Raw genomic sequence first — 27,927 nt, forward strand, 5'->3', positions numbered from 1 at the left:
TCTCTGGAATGCCTGCAGCCTTATTTATTACACACCAAAGTATAAAACCGCCCAGCCGGCTGCAGCTCTCATCTCCAGCCCTGGCATTTGCCCGAGGAACCCCGGCCGTCTTCCCCAGCAGGCTCTGTGGCTCTGTTGAGAATCATGCTCGGGAGGCAGCTCGTCTGTTGGCACCTGCTGGCTTTGTTTTTCCTCCCATTTTGCCTCTGTCAAGATGAATACATGGAGGTGAGCGGAAGAGCTAATAAAGTGGTGGCGAGAATAGTGCAAAGCCACCAGCAGACTGGCCGTAGCAGTTCCAGGAGGGAGAAAGTGAGAGAGCGGAGCCATTCTAAAACGGGGACTGTGGATAATAACACTTCTACAGATCTCAAATCCCTGAGACCAGATGAGCTACCGCACCCCGAGGTAGATGACCTAGCCCAGATCACCCCATTCTGGGGCCAGGTACTCAGAATTCTCTTCTAAGGACTACTGGGAAAGCTTACTGAGTTTTGCTGTGATTGCTCTTTTTTCTCAGCTGTGATTCTTGTGCTAAAAAAATCAATGCTTTCGAGAAGCTTGCTGAGCTGCTTGTGTGTGTCCCTTCTGGGTTGCTTTGGGATACCAGAAGGACTGCTGGTCTCTAAGAAAATCAGCAGAGACAGCACGGTTCTGCTGGGAGAAGGGGGGCTACAGTGTCGCCCCATGAGAAGGGAGAACATACAGCTCCTATGTGCTGTGACTTGATTTCTTTCTTGCCCTGTTGGTGCAGGAAGCAGTGCTGATGTATGGAGATGGTCGGATTGCTGTAGACAGTCATTTGCAGATTATTAGAGTTGGGCTGTCTTAATCCTTCCCAGCAGGGAGAGGCTGCCTTTGAGTTTTCTGCTCTGATTTGTATGTTTACTGTAACATTTCTGCCAACCTTGTTTATTTGGTTTATAGCATTCCAGATTGCTAAACCCTCTATGTTCAGCAAGTTTAACAAAATAACCAAAGAGTTAGAACAAAAAACACTGTATTTAAAGTGCAAACCTTACTGTGTGATTTAATGCCTGGTAATCACAGAGGGCTTGATTTATTCTCCGGGTAGAAACTCAGCATCCAAGGAAAGATCTTTAACTCCTTTAGGGTAGCATGGGAGTGAATTAAGGCCTGCAGTGGATTGCAAACTGGTGAAACTCAGTAGATTGCAAACTGGTGAAATTTTAAATTGAATTTAAAACATTAAGAACAGGAAAAGACAGACCTTTACTTATCTTCTAGGCATCTAACCTGCTGAAGTCAGATGTGGGGACAACAATAGTTACTTTGAATTACAAGGTCTTTGAATAAATAGGTTTTACAACAAGAATTGACTACTTCTGGACATTAAATAGGCTGTGGAAAAGTTCACACAGTTGAAACCTAAACTCCTCCTACTACAAATTGAGAAGTTTGGGTTGAGACCGGCTATATGACCAGATAGAAATCATATACATTATCAGGTGTAGATGTGGGATTAACCTGGGACTTCTAACTAGACCACACAATGCAGTTGTCCAGACTGTTCTGTGGGGCAGTGGCAAGAAAAAAATTGCTTTTTTCGGAGCCACAGAAGAAATGATAACCTCTGAACACAATCTTATTTTTTGAAAGCCACTTTTAGAACTGGTTCTTTCATCTGACAATGTTGGCCAAGGGGTGACAAATGCTAATGTGCATTTTCATTTGTGGTGAAGATATTTTCACTTTTGTCCAAGACTTGGTCTGGACTTTCCATTTCATAGATGGGATCTTGGCTGGATCCTTCCTGGCCATGACAGTGTTAGCCCCCAGAGGCGCAGAAGCAGATGTAGGCTGTCATGCATGGATGTTTCTTGGCAACCAACATCCAGCAGGCCACTGAATCCAAATGACATTTCTGTTTCACCCCACCTTCTAGTCCCTCTAGGCAGCTCAATGCTGAAGTAACGTGAGGGCAGCAAGAAGTCATTTCCTGGCTTTTTGGGAAGCTAGGGGGCTTTCATCCTCCACCCCCCTGCCCTGTTCCTGAAGTATTTTCAAATAAACCCCCAACAGGAAATCCTAAGGAGATTTAGAGTCATAGATATTCTGAAGGTTTTCAATACAACTCTTCTGCCAATGGCTACAGAGACCCTCACTGAATTCATGATTGACTGTGTTTTCTCTTCTTCCCCCACCTCTCTTTTTTAATTTTCATTTTTTCTCCTTCATTCACTTACCAATCATTTCCTGTGCTTCTAATACTTGTTAGCTTTAGGATGGAGATAAATACACCTAAGCTCCTGTCTCCCAAAAGTTCTGAGGGGCTCTGATGGGGACAAATGAACAGATCATTAGATACTATGGGATAAATAAAGTCAATCCACAAAAGGCTGTTGGGGAAAATTGTTAGAGTGGTGGCAGCTGCTGAGTTGGATCTCAAAGATGAGACAAAAAGGATGGCTGTCCATGGAAGAAATAAAATAATACATGCCACAGCACAGACTTGCAAGAACTGGTGAGGAGCAGGTGGCCCAAGCTCCCGAGCTGTGAGAGCAAGGCATTGGATGATCTCAGGGCCAGGCTGCAGGATTCTGTTGGCTGGTGAATGAGCTCAGACCTTCCTTGGTTAGCAAAGACTTGATTGTTCACAGCAGGGCAGTGAGGTGATCAGGTTGGTGTCCTAGAAAGATGTCTCTTGCCACAGGGTTGATGGTGGACCAGAGTGTGCAGAGATGGAGGGTGAGCAGATCTGGACTCTTTTCTGGGCATTTTCTTCTCTGCAGCAGCTCTTTGTCATTCACCTTTATTAATCTCTCCTCCTCTTGGAACCATTGTTTCCCTCTTACCTCTTCCAACTTCTCTTCTCCTCTCTTTTCCTTCCTTCTTAAGGTAAAGAAGGAGCTGTGCACAATCTATCACAGAACTCACTTTGTAATAGCAGAGCTCAGTTCCTAGAAGCTGCCCCTTGGCCTCCATCTACAAAATGAAACCTGTCTTAAAGACACCTCCCTTCTCCCACTGCCTATTTACATGTCTTTGACTTTCAAATTCCACCTGATCATGGGAAAGGGATTGTTAAACTTGAGAGAGTGCTACATGTAACTACCTCGTATGTACCTCTTCCTTACCCAGGAATTAACACAACCTAGCCAACTTGTCCCAAGAGTCCACCAAAAGGCTCACAAGCACTGTTACATTTCAATGAATTCTGAAAGACAAGGCCAAAGGGAAGAACATATTGTGAAATGTAAGGCTTCTTAGGAGGTGCCCGACTAGAAGCAACCTGAAGTCTCTCCCTATTTTGGTGGCAGCTTTGTGCTCTCAAAGTGCCCCCAAGAAGCTTGGGCATGCACCCCAGTCCTTGTTAACTCTGGTAGTGAGCAACCTTATCTCCTGGAGCTAACTGCTCACGCCCAGACACTAGACTTTAAAAACAAAATCCTTCTAACTCAGTATTTGAGGCTTTGAGAAAGACGTTAGTATCTTTGCGTCTTAGGGCTGGAAAGAAAATTCACGACCATCTTACTCAATCCTCTAATTAGTAGATAATAAAAATGATATCTGGAGAAAGTGACTTCTCTAGTCTCACAGAGATAGGAGTTCTGGTTCCAGTATAGTCATCTTTCTGACATTCTTAGCATCTTGGCATCTCAATTCTAATCTTACACAAACTATTCCACTTCAGGATTTTCCCTCCTTCCCCTCCCTTCTCCTTCCCTAAAATCCATTATTGGCAGGTCCTTGGATTTCTTGGTATGTACAATTGCTGTGTTTCAGATTAGAAAATCATACCAGGAAATTATGGAATCCTTACTGCTCAGATTGCATTTTTAGAGTAGAAGGTGGGGCAGCGCTGTGGTGTCTGATGTTCCAAGTGTCTGAAATCCCTTGTTTTAGACCACTTGCTTTAGCTGATCTTCTTTTCCTCCACCCGTATTACAAAAGGTTTTCCTTGACTCCCATACCTATCCAGCATGGGATCTGGTGGGCTGAAGACTGGATTAAGAGTGAGCTCCCAAAGTAGCTCCTGATCCCTGGAGGGCTGGGTTCTGGGCTGGTGCAGGAGAATGCTTGGATTACAGATATTGTTGGGCATTTGCCCTGAAGAGCTTAGTGGAAACCCACAGGAAAAGGGAATGAGAGAGTGAGGGAAAATCTAAGCCTGGTTTTGATATAAAGAAAAAGTGAAGTCTAAATATGTAGCAATGTCAGGGCTTCATCCACTTTCCTGCTTCAATTTCTAGTGAGAGAGGAAATTCGAACTTTAAATTCTTCCTTCCTCCTTTCCTCCGTTCTTCCCTCTTTTTCTCATGCTCATTCTCTCCCTCTTTTCCTTCCTCCTTCCCTCCCTTTTTAAATGAATCTCTAGCAACAATATGCTGTTTTTAAAAGACCACTGAATCATAATCGGTGTCTAGGAAAGTTTCCACAAGTATTTTGTATGATATAATGAAAAGGCAAGTCGCCAGTTTAGTTGAAACTCCAGATTTTAGAAGCAACACTAAGTCTTCACGAATAAGCCTCCACTAGCTCTCTAGCTCCTTGACAGTAAGCACAATTTTAGTTCATCTTTGAATACATAAGCATTTAACTCAGTGTCACATTTGAATACACTCAGTGCCCGTTAAGTCCTCATTAAATATTCATTCAAGTAATGTGGTAATCATTTAAAATCTTGAAGTGGAATATGAAACAGATCATCTGGTTTAATATTATTAAGAGGAAGTTAATATTGTTTCAAGAAGTAGATAATTATAAACATTTATTGGACTAAGGAATACTTTATTGCCTTAATTTCCTAAGGCAATTTAAGCACATTGTGACTGTTTGAAAAAGTAGTATTATAATTAATAATTTCTAAGAACTCTTACCCCACTATAATGAATATAGAAAGTCTTAATGGCTGTATTTGAAGTTGGTAATTCTTGTTGTTCGAGGGTCAACTGCTCTCAGTAACTATATATGAGGCCGCTCACAGTTGGGAAAGAGAGAGAATGATTCCAAATATACTTCTGAAGGGGGTTCCTCCTTTATTCTCAACAGTAAAAGCAGGAAAGTACTTTCCAGAAATGCAACCCCATTCCCTGCCCCAATGCACAGCCCTTGTGGAAGAGCATGTTCTTCTACTAACTCTCTAGTTCCCTTTACCTTTTGATAATTGGCTCACCTCAGCTATCCCAGGCTCCTCTGCTCTTGACATCCCCTCCCAGCCCCACCTTTTCTGATGTTGTGGGTTGTTTGGAGTTTAACTTACCTAAGGGCCAAGGCCAGAGGGAATTCAAAAGTCCTAATTACTCACAAGTACCTTTCTCTGAAGCTTCTCTCTGTATCTTTTCAGTCCCCGCAGACCGGAGGACTGCCCCCAGATTGCAGCAAGTGTTGCCATGGAGATTACAGCTTCCGGGGCTACCAAGGACCGCCTGGACCTCCCGGCCCCCCCGGCATTCCGGGTAAGCATGAGGTGGATGTGCTGTTGCCAGCCTAACTGCAGATAGAAGCCAGGGCGAATCTGACCAATTTGGGATCACTTGTGTGTAATCCAGAGGGGGTGTGTGGAAAATGCAAAAGACTTGGGTAGGGGATTGGGTTTATTAAGGCAGTTAGGTGGGACAGTACACTATAAACTCTATAGGATTTATTATCTATATCACTGGCAGAATCCCACAGGTGTTCAGCATCCCTGGGCACCAGATTCACAGGCTGGAAGACTCTTCACTGGCATGGACTATGGAACTAGTAGATCTGAACTGGGATATACTTTTATTTCAGTGCTTGCCACAGTGAGCTTCCTAGGGCACGCTATATATAACTTGCAGGGCATTATGGACTGGCAGTGGGGAGGAGAGGCACTTACTGGTTTGGGTCATAGCTGTCTCCACAGTGCCATTTGCGGAGTTGCACATCCTTCCTTCTGATTCTAGGTCCAGCTAGTCTTTCTTCCTCTAGTCTCAGGGTCCCTCCATTCAGCTATCTCTCAGTTGATTTTCCTGCCTCTCGTGAGCTCATGGAAAAACTCTTGGGCCCCTGCACCACGTGGTGGCATGGGGACCTCTGCAGGGCTCCACTGGACTCCTCTAAACCCACCACTCTGCCATCTCTCCAGAGTGTGCCTTAGGCATGGGGGACTCTGGGAACATGCTAATATGTGGGGTCAGCCAAGGAAAAGATAGCCCGAGTCCCCTCTATCCTAGCACTTCCCAATCTATCTGGGGAGTCAGTTGTCTAACTCTTCCCCAGATCAATTCCTGGGGGTTGGACCTTTTCTCAGGGTTTGGCAAAAGTCCACTTGCTCTTCTCTGACTTACTCCACTGATGTTAATATTTACCAAATGAGGTCCAGTTTTTAAAGTATTTTTGGGAGGCTTCTTACATGAAACCAAATTTAAAACCAGAAAACATTCTGTTAGACTTTAAACTATGATTACTGCCTTGAAATCTATGTCACTGAATATTAAGGACAGCAGCCGGTAGGGGCAGTGATAAGGGGTAGGAATATCCAGACTCTTGTAACCTCAGGTTCTAAACTCTCTGATGTTACAGGCAGGCTGGCCTTGGCTAAATGTTTCTGAATAGGAATGACTTTGTCATTAGCACATTTGTTGTTAGCTTTTTTATAAACACATTCAAAGTTCACCTGTCTGGCAGGATTGCAAGCCTTGTATGATACCTGACCAAAGGTAGTATGCACAATAAACTGCAAAAGGGCCTGAGATTTAACAAATATAAAAATAAAGGAAGAGTTGTAGAAATTGTCCTCTTAGTGGCAAAGTGAAGAGCTGAAGTCATTATCCAAGTCTTGCTTTCAAAATCATTGTTATAATTTTTACCAGTGGTTTTATTTTTCCCTGTTACGGAAGTGGTGCATGTCCTTAACAGAAAACTTCAAAAAGACAGAGAAGTATGTGGAATGACACAAAAAACATTCATTTCATCCATTCAGAAAACACTGTAAATGTTTTTATGTAATTTTTATGTAGTATGTATATATATATATATATATATATATATATATATATATATATATACTATTTATATACAATATTTTTCCATCTCTATTGATTCATAATCTTTTTTCTCTAAATATATCATGCGTATTATTAAGTGTTATTATTTTAGCATTTTGTGTGAGTGTGTGACTATATAACATTATGGGCTGAAGGTACCCTTTTTTTATTTGGTCCTTCCAGTATTGGTAGACATTTAGTTTGTTTCTAATCTTTGCTATTATAAATGACACGTTGGTAATCTGTCTTCACGACTGTTGATCCAAGTCTTGCTTTACAGGAAAAACAGGCTTTGTACTACCTATTTTCAGTGCTCCGTTTAAGAGATCCCATTTGATCATGCCCCCAGTGGCTGTGTTGGGGATTGTTTCAATTGGTTTCCTTTTATAATTGAGTTTGGACATTTTTGAAGAAAGGAGCTACGTTTGTATAAAAATAGATGGTGAGTGTAACTGGGCTTTCTCATATGATGACGTCTGTTTGTTGAAGGAAACCATGGAAACAATGGCAATAATGGAGCCACAGGCCATGAAGGGGCCAAAGGTGATAAAGGAGACAAAGGTGACCTGGGGCCACGAGGGGAGCGGGGGCAGCATGGCCCCAAAGGAGAGAAGGGCTACCCGGGGATTCCTCCAGAATTGCAGGTAAACCGTCCTCAGCACATCTCCAGGTGACTTCTAAGCTGTCCCCACCATCAGGGTCTGGGAATCAGAAGGCTGATTGCTTTCCCAAGCCCTCACCACTGTGGAATAAACTCAAGTCTCAATTTGTTCATCTCCACCACAAGATGATTGTATAAGGCTTATGCTGTTCACACAGAGTTTTGAAGCCATTCTTAGGGAGAAGGGAAATTTATGAAGCCTGAAATTCAACTCCCTCATTAGACCAAATACCAGGGAACCCTGAATATTGGCTAATCTACCATTTTCCAAAAGAGAAGATATGTCAAATAGAAAGGTTTTTGGCAACTTGAACATAGAAACCTTTAGTTGTATAAATGGAATGATCAAATGTCTACTTATAATTTTTTATTTACTAATTTTATCACATTTGCATATTTAAATCATATGTGGAAATTAATATGTAAATATTGTTTTCTATCAACTCAGAGATCTTGTGACAGTTTTTACTTAAATTTTTCTCATCAGTATCTTCTTTATCACTGGAGACATTTTATTTTTGAGTCATCTGCCCACAGATTTCCAAACCAGATCATATCTATTTCAGCTGATAGTCTTTGAATCCCTTTATAAGGCTTTATTGGATATTTTATCCCAAGTTTAAGTACCCATATATCTATTCTTCATTTTTCTTTTAAGCAATATTTAAAATACTTGTTGCCTAGAACATCTAAAACATTAGGCCACAAGAAAATTACTAAGTCTTGTTTACTTGTTTATTTAACTAATATTTTAACTTTTTCTAATCTTTTTATTTATCTATCTTTTATTATAGAAACTAAGATAAGACCTTTGCCTCCTCTCTTTGAATTCCTCTTCTGACATATCTTTTGTTCTATTATCTTCTCATCCTTATTGGTCTCATTTCCCCTTCCATCCCTTTTGCTTCACCTTCTTTGTTCTCTAGCCTGTGACCTATAAAATGGCAGCAATCTATCCTGGTAATCTCCCAAGTCACTTTATGATAAAGCTGGAAAACCCACAACACATTTCTTAATGGCTGTGCACATTTCCAACTTCCTGGATCATAAGGTTGACATAGTTTATTGGCTAATATTTTTTAAGTAGATTCTTCAAATACTGAAAACTAGCATTTTTTTATTAGGGTTGTTTCTGGCTGGTATGTCTTCCTAAAACAGTAACTTGTGGTTAAAGTTATTAAGAGAACATACTATAACAAGAGAGAATTTTAAAGAAGTAGAATATAGAGACTCTTGTCTGAGAGATCAGTTGGGTAGAAACTGCCTTGCATCTGGGCATATCTAGTGGTTGTTTGACCTTGGATAAATTCCATCATCTTCCTGGGCCTCAGGTTTTTTAACTGTAAACTAAGAGATCCTGTGTGTTATTCTAACTACTTTTGAGGTTTTGTAACTTTTAAATAAATGCTGTTTAATAACAGGAGACAGATGCCACTTGGTTAGGTTAAAGATATCTAATAAGATGGATGACAAACACTCTCAAAGCTAGAACCTATAACCCCAAACCTGTGAACAATTATACCATGACTAGAGGACTGTGGAGCAGCCAGTTTAATGGAGAACCTTGGACAATTATGAAATTTCCTCCATCAAATTTTACTCCAAACCACAACACATTTTGGGAGAACTACTTGCACAATGTTTTAAAGGAGGCATCACAGAGGAGAAAGGTTAGGTTCGGGCAGATTATAAGAGAGGGTGACTTCCAGGCCCCATCATTCCCATTTCTAATTTGCTTGTCTGGTGTCACCCCCTTCCCCATCCTTCTACATTCTGGGCCCCCCATCCTTCTACATCCTGGGCCCCCATGCTGTCGTTCTGGTCATCCACATCTTTCTGGCGTTGATTCTTCCAGGCCTGCATCATCCCCCCACCAAGTGATCTAGGACTTCAAATTATTTCATCTCTCTCCTCTTTCACCCCATTCCCTAAAAACTACCATTCATTGAAGACAGAGATCTCAGTATGTTAAAGAATTTATTGGCCTAATTCACAGTCAGTTTCAATGACGCATTTGGATAGGGGAATGACACTGATTTTCAAATGCTGACTCGTCAATGGTGGTGCAGTTCCCATGTGTGGGTTTTTCCCACACCACCAAGCAATTCTCTGACACCAGCTGGGTGTCCTACAAGTCAACTCAATTCTGACACTATCTAACTGGAGATAGCAGCAGATTCTACAGGTTAAAGGCTCAGTGCTGCAAGACTGCTCACATCCCTTCAGACACCAATCACAAATCCAGTTTGTCACTTGTGCTTCTGATGGTCCACAGATGGGAAGTTCCAAATATCCCCTCTTTGGGTTTGAGTAATTTGCATATGCAGCTCGCAGGACTCAGAGAAACATTTTGCTTACAAGATCACTGGTTTATTATAAAAGGATATAACTCTGGAGCAGCCAGATGGAAGAGATGCCTAGGGCAAGGTGTGGGGAAGGGTTGAGGCACTTCCATGCCGTTGCTGAGAGTGAGGGCCACTCTCCCCAAATCTCCACATGGTCACCTGTCTGGGAGGTCTGCAAACCCCCTCCTTCTGGGTCTTTGTGGAGCCTTCATTATATAGGCATGATTAAATCACTGGTCACTGGTGACTGAACTCAACCTCCAACCCCTTTCCACTTCCCTGAGGTGGGACAGGACTGAAAGTTCCAACCCTCAGACCCACTGGCAACCAGCCCCTGTTTTTAGGTTATCTAAGGGCTTCCCAAAAGTCACCTCATTAATGTGGCAAAGATCCCTCGGTAGCTCTCAACACTTAGGAAATTTCAAGGGTTTTAGGAGCTTTGAGCCATAATTGGGGTGAAGTCAGAATATATATTTATTGTAAGTCACAGTATCACAGGTATCTTTTGTGGAAAACATAACAGAAGGTAAACAAAATGAAAAAGTTGCTTGGCTGCAGGGCCTCTCAGCTCCTTTAATATGCTAATGTGCATTTAATAGCTATAAGTAGAAGATTTCATCCAAATTTTTCCAGTATGATTTGATAATAGTATTTTAATATTTCAGAAAACATTTTAAAGTCTAATGCTCCTGCAAACACATAATGAGAACTGTTGATATACACTATCATTTTAATGGCTAGAAATTTTAGAATGTTAGAAATTACCATAGATTTATTTGGTAGAATAAATATCAGAAACTACCATAGATTAATTCTTTATCCATAGATTAATGTTTAAATTATTTCCAATCTTGCTGTTACATCTAATGTTGAAATAAGCTTAAGTGCATAAAAACCTTATTTCCTTGAGATAAATTTCCTGTTAAATAACTGCCAACCCTTTCCTTAGATTGCATTCATGGCCTCTCTGGCAACTCACTTCAGCAACCAGAACAGTGGAATTATCTTCAGCAGTGTTGAGACCAACATCGGAAACTTCTTTGATGTCATGACTGGTAGATTCGGGGCCCCAGTATCAGGTGAGATGGAAAACAAATGAATGACTGAATTAATCAATGTAGCAATCAAGAAAGAATGAGGCAAGGAAAGAAGGAAGGAGGGAGGGATGAAGGGAGAGGGCACAAAGAAGGGTAGACAGTAAGGGAGTTGAGAATTTTTTCTGATTCCAGTTAAAACAATCAACTGATACATAGATTTCTGTTGGAATTCAAAGTAAATTAATTAGACTCTAAAAAGACGAAAGCACTTTTCAAAATGAAGGCCATGGTTACTAAGATTATTAACTTTGATGTGAACTGAATCAAATAAATAATCCCTAAACAGGCATAGCTACCTCTGACTTTAAAAGTCCTTACATCATAATCTTCACAGTTTAAATGTGTCATAACTGTGTCCTGGACACCACCCTCAGGGGGGACCTGACCCTTAAACAAATTTTTTTAATTAAAAATTTTTTAAATGTTTTGAGCACTTCTATGTTCATTTCCTATTGCTGCTGTTAACAAATAATTACAAACAAATGGGTTTAAAAGAACACAAAATTATTCTCCTAGGATTCTGGAGGTCAGAAGTCCAAAATCAGTCTGACTTGACTTAAGTTAAGGTATAGTCTGAACCTCTAGATGCTTGCCTCTTCCAACTGGTAGAAGCTGCCAACATTCACTGTCTTTTGACAATATCACTTCAATCTCTGCTTCCATTGTCAGGTCATGTTCTCCTCTCAGATTCTGACCTCCTTGGCTTTCTTGCAAGGATAATCCAGGTCAATCTCCCTATTTCAAGCTTCTGAACTTCATCATACCTACAAAATCCCTTTTGCCATATAACACAACATTCATAGGTTCCTGGGGATTTTAGGACATGGGCATATTTGGGAGTAATTATTTAGTCCCCCACACCACTCCCTTGCTTTTTAGCACCACAAGATACCTTCAGGTTCACCTCACATTTCCTCCTGCCCTACCTCTGAAAATACCCAATTTCCCAAAATAACACTTCCCCACTTTCCTCCTAGTTCCTTTTATTAGAGACAGGTATTTAGAAGTCAAGATCTGGGTACTGGATGTGCTCATTGCTACTGGGCTGTCATTGCTTCTAGGTCCTGTCGATGGATAGAGCTAAGAAATATGTTTGTGTGCTAACCCAAGTACACACACATATCCATATTTATTTCCCTTTATCTATCTATATCTATCTATCTATCTATCTATCTATCTATCATCTATCTACTGATAAATCAATATCATGTGTTAAAAAAACAAACTAACAAACAAACAAACGTGAGTTCATTCTGTTACATCTGACTCAAATCCAGTACCTCTGGGTTCATTATAGCATTCCCTTTATTCATTTTTAACTTCTTTCTTGGACAGGGAGAAACCTTGCTCTTATAATCTGGAATATATTTATTATTTGTTGAACCTTAGTATTCAAATAGTTACAAAATTGCTAACCCATGTCCCATGAGAAACAAATTTAGCAACTAGACTATAATGTTTGTATACAAATCTTTGATCTTTACAGTATCTAATCAAAATACTGTCACCTCGCCACCCCCACATACACACACCTTTCAGTTCTGTTACTTCATTCCTTTGTTGGATTCATTTGTCACAGTCTCATCTTGAGTTTCCCTGACATTGTTGTTGAGTTTTAAAAATTCTGTGTATAGCAAAATTCTTTCTTTGTGGTGCACTTCTATGGGCTTTGACAAGTGCATAGAGATGGGTCTCACCACCACAGGATCGGACAGAAGGCTTCTATCATCTCAGAAACTCCCTTGTGCTATTCTTTTGTAGTCAACCCCTGTGAACCCCAGATCCTGACAACTACTGATCTGTTTTCCAACCCTGTGATTCCAGAAAGTAATATAAGTGGAGTTGTACAACACATAATCTTTTGGGTCTGGTTTCTTTCATTTAGCAAATGCATTTAAGATTCATCCATGTCCATGTGTGACCCAATTGTTTGTTTCTTTTTCCTTCTATGTAGTATTCCACTGAAAGGATGTTTCACAGTTCACCCCCTCATGAATTAAAAGACATTTAGATTGTTGGTGAATTAACCCTTTCTCATCATGTAATGTTTCTCTTTATCCTTGATAATATTTCTGAAGTCTCTTTTATTTAATATACTATAGCTATGTGTAGTGTTTACATGGCATATTTTTCCATTATTTTATTTTTAACCAACCTATGTATTTATATTTAAAGTGGTTCTGAGAACATAATTGATTTTTAAAATCTAATCTGACAATTCTGTCCTTTAACTGGAGTGTTTAGGTCATTCATACTTAATGCGATTATTGATATGTTTGGATTAAAATCTATCCTTTTGCTGTTTTCTATTTGCCATACCTATTGTTTCTATTTTCTCTTTTTTTTTCCCTATCTGTTGGGTTAACTGAGCACTTTTTGTGATTGAATTTTATCTTCATTGACTTACTACTTAAAACTCTTTCTTAAATTACTTTTCAGTTGTTGATCTAGGGTTTACAATATTAACTGCTAGTTATTGGAATAAACCTTAAAATAATATTAGAATATTTGATGTATAATGTAATGATCTTGCAAGACTACATTCCTAATTGCTCACTCTCATCTTCAGCATTATTGATGATATACATTAAAATTTTTCACATGCTTAAAGCACACAATAAATTGCTACATTTTTTGCTTTAGATAGTTACCTTTTAGAGTCCTGCTTTTCAATCAAAGTTAATCTCCCTTCCCCAACCCAAGGGATATATGTCAGGGCCATTTTGATTATCATGACTGGATGGGAGGATCCTTCTAGAATTTAATGGTTAGAGGCCAAGAACACTGGTAAACATTTTACAATTCATAGGACAGCCTACCCCAAACCCACCCCCTGTAAATGTACAACCAATACTTATCTGGTCCAAAATGTAAATGGTGACAAGACAGAGAAACCCTGTTACAGAGCAATTAAAAATGAGACAACTTTTGTTTTACTTTAATTTATTCTATTTGTAGCATGCTATATTTCTTTGTGAAGATCCCTGTTTCTAATCCAGTATCACATTCATTCTGCCTGAAAAATTTCCTTTAACTTTTTTATAGAATACATTTTTTTGGTAATAAATTCTCTCAGTTTTTGTTATCCTGGGAAATTTTTTTAAATCTTCTTCATTCTTGAAATATATTTTCATTGGGTGTAGACTTCTGGGTGGAAGTGTTTTCCTTCCAACATTTTAAAGATGTCATTCCATTGCCTTGTATCTTGCATGATTTCTAAAATGAAGCCTGATGTTATTCTTATCTTTGTTCTGCTCTATGTAATGTGACTTTTTTCCTCTGGTTATCTTGGAGATTTTCTTTCTGTCTTTTTTTTTCAGCAGCTTGAATATTATACATGTAGTTTGTGGTTTTAGAGAAGGAAGAAGTGATTTACTCAGTATTTTCTAAATTTTAGGATCTGTGGTGTCTGTCACTAATTTTGGAAAATTTCAACCATTATTTTTTCAAATATTTTTTATGCCCCAATCTCTCTCTTTTCTCCTTTTGGGATTCTAATTATGCATAACTTATATCATTTCTTGGATATCCTGTTCTGGAGTTCACTATTCTGTTGGCTAATTACTCTACTATATTCATAAATAGTGGGCACATCTTAATCTTAATGGGTCTAATAGCTTTATTATCTTGATTTCTTAAGTTGCCTGATATCTTTTCCTCACTATTAGATTCAAGTTAAGCATTTTTTTATAAGAATGCTCTAAAGTTGATCCTGTCTCTGTGTTTATTTCCTCCTTATTAAGACTATATTTGGGCTTTTTTTTTTTTTTGCATATTCTCTTTTTTCTAGGTTAACTAAATTAGTAATTTACCAGGTTTATTGATTTTTTTTAAAAAAAGAATAAGCAATGTGAATTTGGATTGATGCATCAGTTCTAGTGCTTCTTTGTTTTCTAACTTAATAATTCTACTTTTGTCTTTTTTTCCTTCCATTTTATTTCAGCTTAATTATTTACTTAGCTCTTTGAGCCAGATCCTTCATTCATTTATTTCCATTTTTTATCTTTTGTTGACATAATTACTTGGGGCTATAAATTTCCTATGAATACTGCTTTAGCCCATAGTTTCCATAGGTGCTAATATGTTTCATTATCTTTGTTTCTATAAATTCTGTTAATTTATTTCTTATTTCCTTTTAACCCAAAAGATATTTAGTAGGGAATTTTTAAATTTCCAGGCCAAAGAGTTTTGTTTTGTGGTTTCATTATTAGTTGCTTATATTATTTTATTGAGATCAGAAACTGTTTTCTCTGCTCTTTACACTTTATTTTTAATTGAGGTTTTCTTTGTGGTCCAAAGATAAGTTAATTTTCATGAATATTCCATGGGTACTTGGAAAGAAGACATAATTTTAAATTATACTGACATATCACTTTTGGTTGTTTAGGTTTTCTCTATCTTTACTTACTGTTTTGTTTTATACTTGATCTGGCTTAGACTGAGAAAGTTTAATTAAAATTATTTATACTGTAGTATTCCTGTCTATTTCTCATATCTCCTGTAATTTCAGCACTATTAAACTCCCTGCTATTCTTTTAGGTGTGCAGATAACTAATCCATTGTGAATTGTACCCATTAACATTATAAAGTCTCATTCTTTGTTTCACTTAATGCTTTTTTCAAGTATGAATGCACCTTACTGATATTATGGTAGAAACCCCTTACTTTTGTTTGCCTCCCTACTTTATTGTACTTTTTGAATCATTTTGTTTTAGGTATGTCTTTTTATATATTGATAGAGGTGAATTTTTCCTTGGGATCTAATGTGATAGTCTGTGTCTTTAAATAGGTGAATTGAGTCCATCTATAGTTATTGATGGCATATATTCAGCCTATAATATTATGTTGTGTTTTCTGTTTTTATAGTTATATCCAAATTCTTTTACTTTTTTTTTATTGCTGTTTTCATTGTTGTTGGTAGCTTCTCTGATATTTAAGAAGCTTCATATATTTTTCCACCTTTACAATTATACATATTGTCCTTAGATCTCACTTCTTCAGAAATATTTATTTCCCTCCCTCTACTTCACTAGTCAATTTTAGGCAAGACTGTTCTGTTTCTTAGTGTTTACCTTTGTTTCATAAGAATGACTTAAGTCATGTTTAAATTGCTTCGTGACTTAACATTCATTCATCTTTCAAAATGTACTCTCAAATCCAACATCATCTGGATTTGGGAAGATTTTCCTTTTTTGCTCATTTCTCTACTGTTGGATTCTCCTTAATCTCTCAGCGAAGGTATTTTCTACATTGGCATTTAGAGTATATCAGGTCATATTAAGTTGCCTTCAATTAGTAGCCCTAGAATCTTACAACAGATCTTTCATAATATGTTGTTCTTTTTCAAATGAGAAGGATTCACATATTTAGTTACAAGGCCATGCTACCAAGTCAAAGTTGAATCTTTCTGTTTATTGTACTTGGTCTACCTACTTGCAATACAGTAGTCATGTTTGGCTAGTGTACTCAACCACTGTGACTAGTGTACTCAACCACTGCAATGTTATACTTGGCTCATTTTGTTAGGTCACAGAGAAACCATGTGTTCGTCAGGGCTCTGGACCTGTTTCATATGAACCTTGTGACACATGATGTTAATAGTTAATTTATACCTAGGCAGAACATGTACTTTGCCCTAAGCACTTTGTCAGGGACAAGAGAAGGCAGTGAGATACAGCTAAAATGACTCCTCCTTTTAAAGACTTTGCAATCTTATTAGGGAAACACAGTATACACACTGAGGAAATCTCAAAAAAATTTAAAGCTACTTGAAGGTGAGAGCAGATAAAGGGACACTCATACAAATAAAGGCCTAAAAGACCAAATATGCTGCACAGAGTATCAACAAAAGAGGTGTGAAATTATGTGGCATATCACCTGCTCCTTGGTGTATACAGTATTAATGTACGTGTGGATAACTACCTGCCTTTTTTAGGTGTGTACTTCTTCACCTTCAGCATGATGAAGCATGAGGATGTTGAGGAAGTGTATGTGTACCTCATGCACAACGGCAACACTGTCTTCAGCATGTACAGGTAGGTGGTTTCTTCTAGCATAGGCATTATCCATGCCCCTACTGTTTGCTCAAAGAATAGCCAGTGCCAGGGAAGTGTGTAGGAATCAGCAGAGCCTGACATGGACGCTCTCATCATTGAGAGCTCTGTATACTGATATATGGCCAGATGATGATTACTGTTTGAGAAGAAATAAATCTAATGAACTTAAACGTAAGGAGGTTCATTAAAGGCCTTGAGCTAATTACTAGCAACACTCCACATACCTAATCATTTGTGTTCTTAACATTATTCCTTTTCTTCTGTTTTTCTACTCACCTGTCCCCTTCACCTAGAGGTTAGCCCTGTTGATGACTTCCTCTCCTATTGCCCTGAGCTGGCAGGTTGAACGTTGGGAGTAGGTCCCCCTCTTCAGGCTGTGCTGCTGTTATCTATCCTAGCAACTTGGGCCTAGAGTTCCTAGGCAAAAAATAATATTTTAAAAAGAAATTTTGCAGCTTGCTTTCGTATCAACTTAGGATGTGGGAAAGAGGCAGAGAGCCAACATCTTTCCCATAATTAAATGGGTGGTGGGTATCTATTAACATCCTGTGGTTGTTATCTTTTTGCGGTTATTTGTGGTGAGTTGTGAGGACAATGTTTATCTTCTGGAACCTGGCCTTCAGTGGGAGGATATATTTTAAAAGCCAAAAGAGGAAAAGATAAGTTAGGTAGGTGAAAGTGCTACAAGAGATCCAGAATAGTAGCTTAAACACACCAGAACTCCATATTTCTGGACCAGGTCCAGGTTGGGGAAGGGCAAGGCAGAAAGAGTGGAGGTTGGGAGGGGGTTGTTCTACCAGGTTCTTGAGGGATGAAGTCTGGTGAAAACAATTCTGCCACCTGCAAACCTGACTTCCAAATTCTCCCTGGTCATTGTCATTGCCCCAGTCAGAAGGAGGATAGAGCAACAAGATTGTGGAAATCTTTCTGCATCTGGCATTCTTTTCAGAGAACGTAGTCACGTTGTTGCCCACCCCTAACTCCACTCAATCAAGGTAAGGGTAATATAAGGCAGCTACTACAGAAGAAGGGAGATGGAAATGGAGTCTGGGGTACAGTCTTTTCTGCCCCTCTGCCTACCAAGTATCTGTTGAACCCTTCTTCCTACATTTAGAATATAGGTCTCGCCTTCTCTGCCCCCATGGGAGATAGCCTAAACTGCAGTTAAAGCTTCCAGCTCAGAGCCCAGAATCTTGAGGGATGAGTGGTCCTTTGCATCAAGTCAGTCTCTTGGCTATTTTTCTTTTTTTTTTTTAATTTTTATTTTGGTATCATTAATCTACAATTACATGAAGGACATTATGTTTACTAGGCTCCCCCCTTCACCAAGTCCCCCCCACATCCCCGTTCACAGTCACTGTCCATCAACATAGTAAGATGCTGTAAAATCACTACTTGTCTTCTCTGTGTTGCACAGCCCTCCCCATGCCCCCCCTACACTATACATGCTAATCGTAATGCCCCCTTTCTTTTTTTCCCACCCTTATCACTCCCTTCCCACCCGTCCTCCCAAGTCCCTTTCCCTTTGGTAACTATTAGTCCATTCTTGGGTTCTGTGCTTCTGCTGCTGTTTTGTTCCTTCAGTTTTCTTTTGTTCTTATACTCCACATATGAGTGAAATCATTTGGTACTTGTCTTTCTCCGCCTGGCTTATTTCACTGAGCATAATACCCTCTAGCTCCATCCATGCTGTTGTGAATGGTAGGATCTGTTTTTTTCTTATGGCTGCATAATATTACATTGTGTATATGTACCACATCTTCTTTATCCATTCATCTATTGATGGACATTTAGGTTGCTTCCATATTTTGGCTATTGTAAATAGTGCAGTGATAAACATAGGGGTGCATCTGTCTTTTTCAAACTGGAGTGCTGCATTCTTGGAATTCCTGGGTCAAATGATATTTCCATTTTGAGCATTTAGAGGAACCTCCATATTGCTTTCCACAATGGTTGAACTAATTTACATTCCCACCAGCAGTGTAGGAGGGTTCCTCTTTCTCCACAACCTCGCCAACATTTGTTGTTTTTTGTCTTTTGGATATTGGCCTCCCTAACTGGTGTGAGGTGATATCTCATTGTGGTTTTAATTTGCATTTCTCTGATGACAAGCGATGTGGAGCATCTTTTCATGTGTCTGTTGGCCATCTGAATTTCTTCTTTACAGAACTGTCTATTCAGCTCCTCTGCCCATTTTTTAATTGAATTATTTGCTTTTTGTTTGTTGAGGCATGTGAGCTCTTTATATATTTTGGATGTCAAGCCTTTATCGGATCTGTCATTTACGAATATATTCTCCCATGCTGTAGGATACCTTTTTGTTCTATTGATGGTGTCCTTTGCTGTACAGAACATTTTCAGCTTGATATAGTCCCATTTGTTCATTTTTGCATTTGTTTCCCTTGCCCGGGGAGATATGTTCAAGAAGAGGTCACTCATGTTTATGTCTAAGAGATTTTTGCCTATGTTCTTTTCCAAGAGTTTTATGGTTTCATGACTTACATTCAAGTCTTTGATCCATTTCGAATTTACTTTTGTGTATGGGGTTAGACAGTGATCCAGTTTCATTCTCTTACATGTAGCTGTCCAGTTTTGCCAGCACCATCTGTTGAAGAGACTGTCATTTCCCCATTGTATGTCCATGGCCCCTTTATCGAATATTAGTTGACCATATATATTTGGGTTAATGTTTGGAGTCTCTATTCTGTTCCATTGGTCTGTGGCTCTGTTCCTGTGCCAGTACCAAATTGTCTTGATTACTGTGGCTTTGTAGTAGAGCTTGAAGTTGGGGAGTGAGATCCCCCCCTACTTTATTCTTCCTTCTCAGGATTGCTTTAGCTATTCGGGGTCTTTGGTGTTTCCATATGAATTTTTGAACTATTTGTTCCAGTTCATTGAAGAATGCTGTTGGTAGTTTGATAGGGATTGCATCAAATCTGTATATTGCTTTGGGCAGGATGGCCATTTTGATGATATTAATTCTTCCAAGCCAGGAGCATGGGATGAGTTTCCATTTGTTAGTGACCTCTTTAATTTCTCTTTAGAGTGTCTTATAGTTTTCAGGGTATAGGTCTTTCACTTCCTTGGTTAGGTTTATTCCTAGGTATTTTATTCTTTTTGATGCTATTGTGAATGGAATTGTCTTCCTGATTTCTCTTTCTATTAGTTTACTGTTAGTGTATAGGAAAGCCACAGATTTCTGTGTGTTAATTTTGTATCCTGCAACTTTGCTGAATTCCGATATTAGCTCTAGTAGTTTCTGAGTGGAGTCTTTAGGGTTTTTTATGTACAATATCATGTCATCTGCAAGTTTGACCTCTTCTTTACCAATCTGGATTCCTTGCATTTCTTTGTTTTGTCTAATTGCCGTGGCTAGGACGTCCAGTGCTATGTTGAAAAACAGTGGGGATAGTGGGCATCCCTGTCTTGTTCCCGATCGCAGAGGAAATGCTTTCAGCTTCTTGCTGTTCAGTATGATGTTGACTGTGGGTTTATCATATATGGCCTTTATTATGTTGAGGTACTTGCCCTCTATACCCATTTTGTTGAGAGTTTTTATCGTGAATGGGTGTTGAATGTTATCGAATGCTTTTTCAGCATCTATGGAGATGATCATGTGGTTTTTGTCTTTCTTTTTGTTGATGTGGAGGATGATGTTGATGGATTTTCGAATGTTGTACCATCCTTGCATCCCTGGGATGAATCCCACTTGGTCATGGTGTACGATCCTTTTGATGTGTTTTTTAATTTGCTTTGCTAATATTTTTTTGAGTATTTTTGCATCTACATTTATCAGGGATATTGGTCTGTAGTTTTCTTTTTTGGTGGGGTCTTTGCCTGGTTTTGGTATTAGGGTGATGTTGGCTTCATAGAATGAGTTTGGGAGTATTCCCTCCTCTTCTATTTTTTGTAAAACTTTAAGGAGAATGGGTATTATGTCTTCTCTATATGTCTGATAAAATTCTGAGGTAAATCCATCTGGCCCGGGGGTTTTGTTCTTCGGTAGTTTTTTGATTACTGCTTCAATTTCGTTGCTGGTAATTGGTCTGTTTAGATTTTCTGTTTCTTTCTGGGTCAGTCTTGGAACGTTGTATTTTTCTAGAAAGTTGTCCATTTCTCCTAGGTTTCCCAGCTTGTTAGCATATAGGTTTTCATAGTACTCTCTAATAATTCTTTGTATTTCTGTGGGGTCTGTTGTGATTTTTCCTTTCTTGTTTCTGATTCTGTTGATTTGTGTTGACTCTCTTTTCCTCTTAATAAGTCTGGCTAGAGGCTTATCTATTTCGTTGATTTTCTCAAAGAACCAGCTTTTGGTTTCATTGATTTTTGCTATTGTTTTATTCTTCTCAATTTTATTTATTTCTTCTCTGATCTTTATTATGTCCCTCCTTCTGCTGACCTTAGGCCTCATTTGTTCTTCTTTTTCCAATTTTGATAATTGTGACATTAGACCATTCATTTGGGATTGTTCTTCCTTCTTTAAATATGCCTGGATTGCTATATACTTTCCTCTTAAGACTGCTTCTGCTGTGTCCCACAGAATTTGGGGCTTAGTGTTGTTGTTGTCATTTGTTTCCATATATTGCTGGATCTCCATTTTGATTTGGTCATTGATCCATTGATTATTTAGGAGTGTGTTGTTAAGCCTCCATGTGTTTGTGAGCCTTTTTGCTTTCTTTGTACAGTTTATTTCTAGTTTTATGCCTTTGTGGTCTGAAAAGTTGGTTGGTAGAATTTCAATCTTTTTGAATTTACTGAGGCTCTTTTTGTGGCCTAGTATGTGGTCTATTCTGGAGAATGTTCCATGTGCACTTGAGAAGAATGTGTATCCTGTTGCTTTTGGATGTAGAGTTCTGTAGATGTCTATTAGGTCCATCTGTTCTAGTGTGTTTTTCAGTGCCTCTGTGTCCTTACTTATTTTCTGTCTGGTTGATCTGTCCTTTGGAGTGAGTGGTGTGTTGAAGTCTCCCAGAATGAATGCATTCCATTCTATTTCCTCCTTTAGTTCTGTTAGTATTTGTTTCAGGTATGTTGGTGCTCCTGTATTGGGTGCATATATATTTATAATGGTTATATCCTCTTGTTGGACTGAGCCCTTTATCATTATGTAATGTCCTTCTTTATCTTTTGTTACTTTCTTCATTTTGAAGTCTATTTTGTCTGATACTAGTATTGCAACACCTGCTTTTTTCTTTCTGTTGTTTGCATGAAATATCTTTTTCCATTCCTTGTCTTTAAGTCTGTGCATGTCTTTGGGTTTGAGGTGAGTCTCTTGTAAGCAGCATATGGATGTGTCTTGCTTTTTTATCCATTCTATTACTCTGTGTCTTTTGATTGGTGCATTCAGTCCATTTACATTTAGGGTGATTATTGAAAGGTATGTACTTATTGCCATTGCAGGCTTTAAGTTTGTGGTTACCAAAGGTTCAAGGTTAACTTCTTTACTATCTTACTGTCTAACTTAACTCGCTTATTGAGCTATTGTAAACAAGGTCTGATGATTCTTTATTTCTCTCCCTTCTTATTCCTCCTCCTCCCTTCTTCATACGTTGGGTATTTTTTTCTGTACTCTTTTTAGGAGTGCTCCCATCTAGAGGAGTCCCTGTAAGATGCCCTGTAGAGGTGGTTTGTGGGAGGCAAATTCCCTCAACTTTTGCTTGTCTGGGAATTGTTTGATCCCTCCTTCATATTTAAATGATAATCGTGCTGGATACAGTAATCTTGGTTCAAGGCCCTTCTGTTTCATTGCATTAAGTATTTCATGCCATTCTCTTCTGGCCTGTAGGGTTTCTGTTGAGAAGTCTGATGATAGCCTTATGGGTTTTCCTTTGTAGGTGACCTTTTTTTTCTCTCTGGCTGTCTTTAATACTTTGTCCTTGTCTTTGATCTTTGCCATTTTAATTATTATGTGTCTTAGTGTTTCCCTCCATGGATCCCTTGTCATGGGAGTTCTGTGTACCTCTGTGGTCTGAGAGGCCATTTCCTCCCCTAGTTTGGGGAAGTTTTCAGCAATTATTTCTTCAAAGACACTTTTTATCCCTTTTTCTCTCTCTTCTTCTTCTGGTACCCCTATAATGTGGATATTGTTCTGTTTCGATTGGTCACTCAGTTCTCTTAAAATTCTTTCATTCTTGGAGATCCTTTTATCTCTCTCTGCATCAGCTTCTCTGCTTTCCTGTTTTCTGTTTTCTAGTCCATTAATGGTCTCTTGCATCTTGTCCATTCTGTTTTGAAGTCCTTCCAGAGCTTGTTTTATTTCTGTATTCTCCCTCCTTAGTTCTTGCATATTTCTCTGCAAGTCCATCAGCATGGTTATGACTTTTGTTTTGAATTCTTTTTTCAGGAAGACTGGTTAAATCTATCTCCCCAGGTTCCTTCTCAGGAGAAGATGTAGAAGATGTTGAAGCTGTCTGGGTTAGTTTTGTCTGGATCAAATTTTTTTGCCTTTTCATGTTGATAGGTGCAATGGTGTGCTATTGACTTTCTGTCAGCTGGGAGAGCCAAGGCTTTCCACTTGCTCCTGGCCTTTCTTTACTGGGACAACTGCGACCCCTAGTGGCTCGTGTTGGGCAATTGCGTGTAGACTGGGTCTCTTTATCTTGCCTGGCCGGTATGGAGGAAGCTCCCTTGCTGTGCGCATGGCCAGCCTCAGGCTGCTGCTCTGCTATGGCCATGCCCCGGAGGGGTAATGGACAGGGGGCTGTTTGGCTGTTTACCTCCGTGAGGGGTCTCAGAGCTGTTGCCCAGGGGGTTAGTGTGCCCGGAGTTCCCTGGAATTTGCAGCTGCTCGACTGTGACCCGGGATGCTTCCTTCCAGCGGTGGGGTCCCTGTCACTTTAATATTTTCAAAAAGCACTTGCTTTTCTTTGTCACAGGGGCGCCGGCTTCAGGACCCGCTCAAAGATCTTGCTGCCCTGTTTCCCTAGTTTCCAGCACCCCACGCATGCACTGTGTCTGTGCTCTCATGCGGATGGCTAGGGCTGGGTGATTAGCAGTCCTGGGGTCCCTCTCCCTCCCCGCTCCAACTCCTCTCCTCCTGCCGGGAGCTGGGGTGAGGGGCCTCGGGTCCCGCTGGGCCGGGGCTTGTATCTTACCCCTTTCACCAGGTGATGGGTTCTCGCAGGTGTGGATGTAGTCTGGCTGTTGTCCTGTGTCTTCTGGTCTCTCTTTTAGGATTAGTTGTATTTGTTGTATTTTCAAAAATATATATGTTTTTGGGAGGAGATTCCCACTGTCCTACTCACGCCACCATCTTGGCTCCACCCCCGCTATTTTTCTTTTTGATCCCTTATTTTCTCCTCTGGGAGGTTCTTCCTGGTTTATTTGCCTCCATGGCCACATCTAAAAGGTGAAGAGGTTCTCCCTGTGGTTTTTCAAAGCCCACTTCCCACTGGAGCAAATTTGCAGGCTAAGAGTATTTTGTAAAACATCCCAAGCCCTTTTTTAGACCAGGTTTGGTGTTTTGGCATAACACCATTTCCTCACAGACTTAGCAGGTTTTTGCTCTATTTGCTACCAGTCATTCACACGCAATGTTCTTTCCTTGACAGGAACTTTTCAGGCTGTTAATTCCTTGATTCCTTGTCTTCATGGCTTTCTCTCTTCACTTAATGGTGGCTACCACAAAGTCTTCTAAAGCAGTAGATTTAGGTAGAAAGGCAATATTTTTAGTCCATCAGATTTTGTCACAGGTCATGTCTATTTGATTGAATAAGAAGTCTTAGTGGCATAACATCAACTTTACCTCTGTTCTTTCTGGTAGAAAAGCACTTGACTAGTCCCGTCCAGTTAGGTAACAACATTCCAAACATTCTCTTTCTGTCTCCTCTACTTCAAACATGTCAGTTCTCGTTTTAGCTCATTTTTTCTAGAAATATCTTTCTAAAAAGCAGCAGGGTATTTTGGCTGTTTCAATCATTTTCTTTCTTAGTATATAGGCTTGGTAGGCCTGAGGTCTGCCTTCCAAGTGAACACCTGTTGTCAAATGTTTTGCCACAGTGTAATATGGATCTTTAGCTTGCAAGCCCACAGTCTTTGCTTTCTCACTGCTCTCAGCCTGACCATGAGCCAGTGCAACATCTTCTAGTTTGGGTTATGGCAGCACACTCCTTCCATACCAAATTCTAGATTAGTTAGGGTCGTAATATTGTAAACTGCTGTAAAACATTATAAACATCTAAACTGTAAATTGCTGTAACATTAATCCAATGGCTGTAACATAGCAGAAATTCCTGTTCTTCTCATGGAACAGTTCATAGTAGTTGTTTCAGGTTGGGGCAGGTGAGAGAGACCTTTCCCCTGCATAGCCTTCAAGAACTCAGGCTTCAACATATGGCTTCCTGGGTCACTGTGGCCATTGTCATAACATTCTATACTGTCATGATAAAGAAGGAACAAGAAGGGGTGTTTGTGAGCATTGTATTGGCCAATCCTATAGTGGCACATTTCATCTCTATTCACAAGCTACTTGGAGAACTGAACCACAGGAATCTATCTAGATGTATAAGAGCCTGGGAGAGAAAGGAGGGTGGATTTTGGTAAAGAGCTGGCTGTCCACTGAAAAGACTAAATGGTGCCTTTTTTCTTTCCAGCTATGAAGCAAAGGGGAAGTCAGATACATCCAGCAATCATGCAGTGCTGAAGCTGGCCAAAGGGGATGAGGTTTGGCTGAGGATGGGCAATGGCGCCCTTCATGGGGACCACCAGCGCTTCTCCACTTTTGCAGGCTTCCTGCTCTTTGAAACTAAGTAAACCTATCAAGATACCAGCTCTACTTTTGGGAGACTTGTAGCTGAGCTGGTATTTTTATGATCTGAGGGACATTAGAGTTGAGGGTTCTACATGTTGGTTTTTCCAAAAACAATTTTTAAAATTTTATTGGTTACATTGCTAATCATGCTACAGAAACACCAGTAATGTGGGATGACTCAGGGGCTCCAAACAACAAACCATAGAAGTCTTCCCAAGTGACCTTGACTAATACACTAATACACTCAGTACCTTTATCACTCTTACCTAGGCACCGAAAAGAGAATTCCCCTCCTGACACAGGTTGGAAAGAATTGTTCCCATCAAAAAAGTCATTCACGAAGAGGTTTGGTTGCTCTAGTTTTAATTTAATAGCAGCTTTCAGGAACCCCTGAGGTTTGGGGTTCATAAATCTTCATAACATTACAAAGAATAGGGTGAATTCATTATGACGGGGCCTGGGCAAGAACAGGGGCGCTTGCCAGGACTGAGGTATCAGAGACATTCACAAAGCCTAGACTGGGAAGTAACACTTTGATCCAGTGGGTCAATATTTATGAATAAAGTATAGTTGTGTTTTAGTAATTCCAGATAGCTTTAAGATAGCAAAAGTGTTCACAATGCCCAAAAGTAACTGACTCCTCCTTTTTTATAAGGATACTGCTGTAATTAAATCTTGACTTGTAGTTTTGGTAATAGAATTTTCTCATGATCCAGAATTGTTTTAATCAGATCTGGCTTAACCAGATTGACTCTCTTCCATTGTGTTTCCTTAATTACAATAGATCTTTGTTGACTCTGACCAGCTGAGGTGAGCTGAGCTACATATAGTACTGATATAATCACCTTTTCTCTCAGTTTAGAAATTATCCTGATAAATGTTACACACACTGATACGTCAGGTTGAAGGAGCTGTAAACTCAGTTATACACAAGCCAACTATTGGATGCAAAATATAAGGGCATTCCACATAGGACACATACAATAAAATCTCTTAACCTTCTTTTAAATAAAAAATGATATGGCTTCATTGATCACCATATTTAATCAATTTTCACAGAGCAGCTGTTGCCACTTGACTTTTGCCTATCTCTCCCCCAAAAAATCATTCTCAAAGACTAAATTTGCCACCAGAATGACATTCATAGGAATGTGCCATAACTTCTGAAGATAATACCCAAAATTATTTTAAGCAAAGAAAACATCATTGGAATATGTGTTTACCCTGCTGTTGAATCATATTAAAAATGCACTAGAGATATGCCTATCTAACAATATCATATAATGATTCCCCTAGAAGTAATTAGCCTGTAAGTTATTTTTTTGTTATAATTTGCATTCCACAAAGACTTTTAGCTCTAAAAAATCAACACCTTAGTGTGTTCCATGTTCATCACATCAGCCTTTGACCTTTACCTTTGATCTATAAATATCTAAAAACTTTTCCTGAACCCAAGTGCAATGCTCTTTTAAAGCAAATGGATATTAACCAAGTGTGTTTGACTGGTTGGAAATGTTTCTGTAATGTTACAAAAGTCCCCTCATACCTCCTCAGGGCTGTGAGTCATGGGGTTGAGGTTTACTATTGCCCAATTTCATAAATATTTTGTAGTAATGCACTGCCAATAGGTATTTGAATGTGGTGTTGTCCAAAGAGATTTCATATCTAAAGGATATACATTACTAATAAAGTGCTTTAGGGAAAGATATTGGCTTGGCTTTAGATAAAACTGAGGCAAGAAAAATGAGATAAGCATTATATGGAAATAAATACACCTTTGTTAAATGTACTGTTTTGTAATGTTCTTAATAAAACTGAATAGTCCTACAATTGTAAGTTGCTGTGGTTTGTTAACACAAGGTAAAATCTGCATACAGATTATGTAAACAGCCATATAATTGATTGTGTGGGCACAGAGCAGGGGTACTTGTCTTGCCAATGGGTTTCAGCCTCGAACAAGCTCACTATGGATTCAATGAGACTGAAAAAATGAGAGTGGAACATTCTTGGGGTTAAAGGATTTATACCCAACTTTATTCGCATGG

The 27,927-nt window shown here is 39.3% G+C and overlaps 1 protein-coding gene across 3 annotated transcripts; it reads left to right on the forward strand.

Annotated features, from left to right (window-relative positions):
- The first annotated feature begins 52 nt into the window (after positions 1–52).
- On the forward strand, positions 53–27,712 carry C1QTNF3 (C1q and TNF related 3). 3 transcript variants are annotated; one of them, XM_036884950.2, is made up of 6 exons: positions 53–447; positions 5,309–5,420; positions 7,464–7,618; positions 10,930–11,059; positions 17,013–17,112; positions 25,725–27,712. In XM_036884950.2, exons 1-6 carry the CDS (start codon positions 145–147, stop codon positions 25,882–25,884), a joined length of 960 nt encoding a protein of 319 aa, XP_036740845.1. In that variant the 5' UTR covers positions 53–144; the 3' UTR covers positions 25,885–27,712. The 3 variants fall into 3 exon arrangements, with proteins under 3 accessions (XP_036740845.1, XP_036740846.1, XP_036740847.1); XM_036884951.2 differs by having other exon boundaries at positions 53–408; XM_036884952.2 differs by having other exon boundaries at positions 53–228.
- The last annotated feature ends 215 nt before the right edge of the window (positions 27,713–27,927 follow it).

The sequence above is a fragment of the Manis pentadactyla genome, chromosome 2 (genome assembly GCF_030020395.1).
Source record: "Manis pentadactyla isolate mManPen7 chromosome 2, mManPen7.hap1, whole genome shotgun sequence".
Lineage (NCBI taxonomy): Eukaryota > Metazoa > Chordata > Mammalia > Pholidota > Manidae > Manis > Manis pentadactyla.

What these genes read in the sequence shown, in the direction of transcription:
- C1QTNF3 (XM_036884950.2), top strand. Translation starts at nt 145, where the DNA reads ATGCTCGGGAGGCAGCTCGTCTGTTGGCACCTGCTGGCTTTGTTTTTC. An exon ending in GGATTCCTCCAGAATTGCAG is followed by an intron (nt 7,619 to 10,929) that starts GTAAACCGTCCT and finishes CCCTTTCCTTAG; the next exon opens with ATTGCATTCATGGCCTCTCT. An exon ending in ACTGTCTTCAGCATGTACAG is followed by an intron (nt 17,113 to 25,724) that starts GTAGGTGGTTTC and finishes TTTTCTTTCCAG; the next exon opens with CTATGAAGCAAAGGGGAAGT.